The sequence below is a fragment of the Gadus morhua genome, chromosome 21 (assembly GCF_902167405.1).
Source record: "Gadus morhua chromosome 21, gadMor3.0, whole genome shotgun sequence".
Classification (NCBI taxonomy): Eukaryota; Metazoa; Chordata; class Actinopteri; order Gadiformes; family Gadidae; genus Gadus; species Gadus morhua.
Genome location: NC_044068.1, coordinates 17,442,083 through 17,444,582, shown reverse-complemented (window position 1 = coordinate 17,444,582; position 2,500 = coordinate 17,442,083). Strand labels below are relative to the sequence as shown.

The following is a 2,500-nucleotide window of genomic DNA, read 5'->3' as shown; positions in this document are numbered from 1 at the left end:
TTTCCTATTAATTCAAAAATATTATATCCATCAATTACTGCTCTCTCTCTCTCTCTCTCTCTCTCTCTCTCTCTCTCTCTCTCTCTCTCTCTCTCTCTCTCTCTTGCTCTCGCTCTCACTCTCCCACCGACACGTGCACACACACAAACAGGCAAACACGGTAACAATCAGGCCTATCCCGGGAAGGCCTCAAGCTGGAAACCAGGCTGGATTTGAAGGGACAGCTCGAAGGAAGAGATAAACCAGTTCTAGTGTGTCGAAACAAAGGAAGCAGGTCAAAAAGCACCAGGCTGATGTTTTTTATCGCAAAGCCAAATGCGGAGGTTGGCTGCTAACACTTCTCCCCAGCTGCCTAACGCTTTCTGGCTTTTTCCCGCATCTCTCTCTCTCTCTCTCTCTCTCTCTCTCTCTCTCTCTCTCTCTCTCTCTCTCTCTCTCTCTCTCGCTCTCTCTCTCTCTCTCTCTCTCTCTCTCTCTCTCTCGCTCTCCCTACCTCCCTCCCTCCCTCCCTCCCTCTCTCTCGCTCTCCCTCTCTCTCTCTCTCTCTCTCTCTCCTCTCTCTCTCTCTCTCTCTCTCTCTCTCTCTCTCTCTCTCTCTCTCTCTCTCCTCTCTCTCTCTCTCTCTCTCTCTCTCTCTCTCTCTCTCTCTCTCTCTCTCTCGCTCTTTTTACTTACACTTCAGTTCAAGCGTGTCACTCATCTTCAGTCAATTTGTGTACGTCACCAGCTTGAATGATATGCAGACAGACAAGCAGACAGACAGACGGATAGTGGATAGTGCATATTCGCAAACCTGCAAAGGGGAAGCGAGAGGGAGGGGTAAAGAGAGAGAGAGAGAGAGAGAGAGAGAGAGAGAGAGAGAGAGAGAGAGAGAGAGAGAGAGAGAGAGAGAGAGAGAGAGAGAGAGAGAGAGAGAGAGAGAGAGAGAGAGAGAGAGGAGGTGGAGGAACAACTAATCTTCCCGCGACGCAGTTTGCGCTCGGAGCCCCTCGTGCTTCAGCACTACTTGGAGGAACAGCTCCCGCGCGCGCCTCCCGTGCAGCAGACATCCCGCCGTTGAGTCCCGTGGATAAGGAAACCCCATTGGCTAAATACTCCTTGGGGGCACTGGAATATTTTTTGTATAGTATTAAGAATAGTTTGCGGGAATAAAACAAACACCAATTTGCTCAAAGATGAACGACATTCTCCTGAACTTGTCCCTGGACCGGGACTCGGGAGGATCGGACTACCACAACTTTTCGGAAGAGGAGGAGTGGATGATGTCGGGGGACGGGGAGACGGTGAATTTCGTGATACGATGCGTCATGACCTCGGTGTACATCCTGATCATCACCGTGGGACTGCTGGGAAACATCACGCTGGTGAAGATCTTCGTCACCAACAGCGCCATGCGCAGCGTTCCCAACATCTTCATCTCGAGCCTGGCGGCGGGAGACCTGCTGCTGCTTGTGACCTGCGTGCCCGTGGACGCCTTCCGCTACTTCTTCGAGGAGTGGATCTTCGGCGTGGTGGCGTGTAAACTCATCCCTGTGATCCAGCTCACCTCGGTGGGCGTATCGGTGTTCACTCTCACGGCGCTCAGTGCAGACAGGTAATTTTAATTGATTTATGATTTATAGTGATGAAATTATTCTCGATCAAACTTCCAATGTAACTCATATATCGTTGTTAATTGAGTTAATGGTTTATGGAAATCCTGGCTATGGAGCCCACGTGTATTTGCTCGAACAAGAAGCCCCGTGCGACAAAAGTTCCAGCGTCCCAGGGTTCGATACCGGTGGGAACCAAGCGTTATGTTTCTACCTTGTTCTCACATGATGTAGGCTATGTTCATGAAAACTAAACAACCACCAGCAACAGAAGTTAATCGATTCGTTACATGCCTTGAACGTGCGCGAATCTCTCTGCAGATTGAGGTTAGGACCTGAGGTGCTACATGATAATTAGATGGCATGTTGAGGTGTCACACATCACTGCGTTTAGGTAGGGGGTTTCCGATCACGTGGGACTGGAGTGGATTGTGTGACAATAAATCGAAACAATGCAGAAAACCGTTGTTGTTATTATCAATATTGTAGGATTGTGTGTGTGTGTGTGTGTGTGTGTGTGTGTGTGTGTGTGTGTGTGTGTGTGTTTGTTTGTTTGTTTGTTTGTTTGTTTGTTTGTTTGTTTGTTTGTTTGTGCTTGTGAGTGCATTTGTGCAAATGTATGAACCACAGAGAGAGAAGGAGAGAACAAGGGAGAGAGAGAAGAGAAAGATATAAAAGGAAGAGAGAGAGAGAGAGAGAGAGAGAGAGAGAGAGAGAGAGAGAGAGAGAGAGAGAGAGAGAGAGAGAGAGAGAGAGAGAGAGAGGAGAGAGAGAGAGAGAGAGAGAGAGAGAGAGAGAATTGACCACATGAATTAAAGAATGAAAGGGAGAGAAAAAAGAGAGAGACAGAGGGAGGGAAAGAGGGAAACCCTGATTGAAACAATAAAGAAAGTGTATAAGAGCCAATT

At 48.3% G+C, this 2,500-nt stretch overlaps 1 protein-coding gene across 1 annotated transcript in view; it reads left to right on the top strand.

Moving 5' to 3' along the window:
- Positions 1–986: 986 nt before the first annotated feature.
- The window catches only part of nmbr (neuromedin B receptor), a 33,633-nt gene continuing 32,119 nt past the window's right edge, over positions 987–2,500 (top strand). Inside the window, exon 1 of the mRNA XM_030345660.1 lies at positions 987–1,594. Coding sequence (XP_030201520.1) covers positions 1,176–1,594 — 419 coding nt within the window. The 5' untranslated portion in view covers positions 987–1,175. The remainder of the gene's footprint in view (positions 1,595–2,500) is intronic.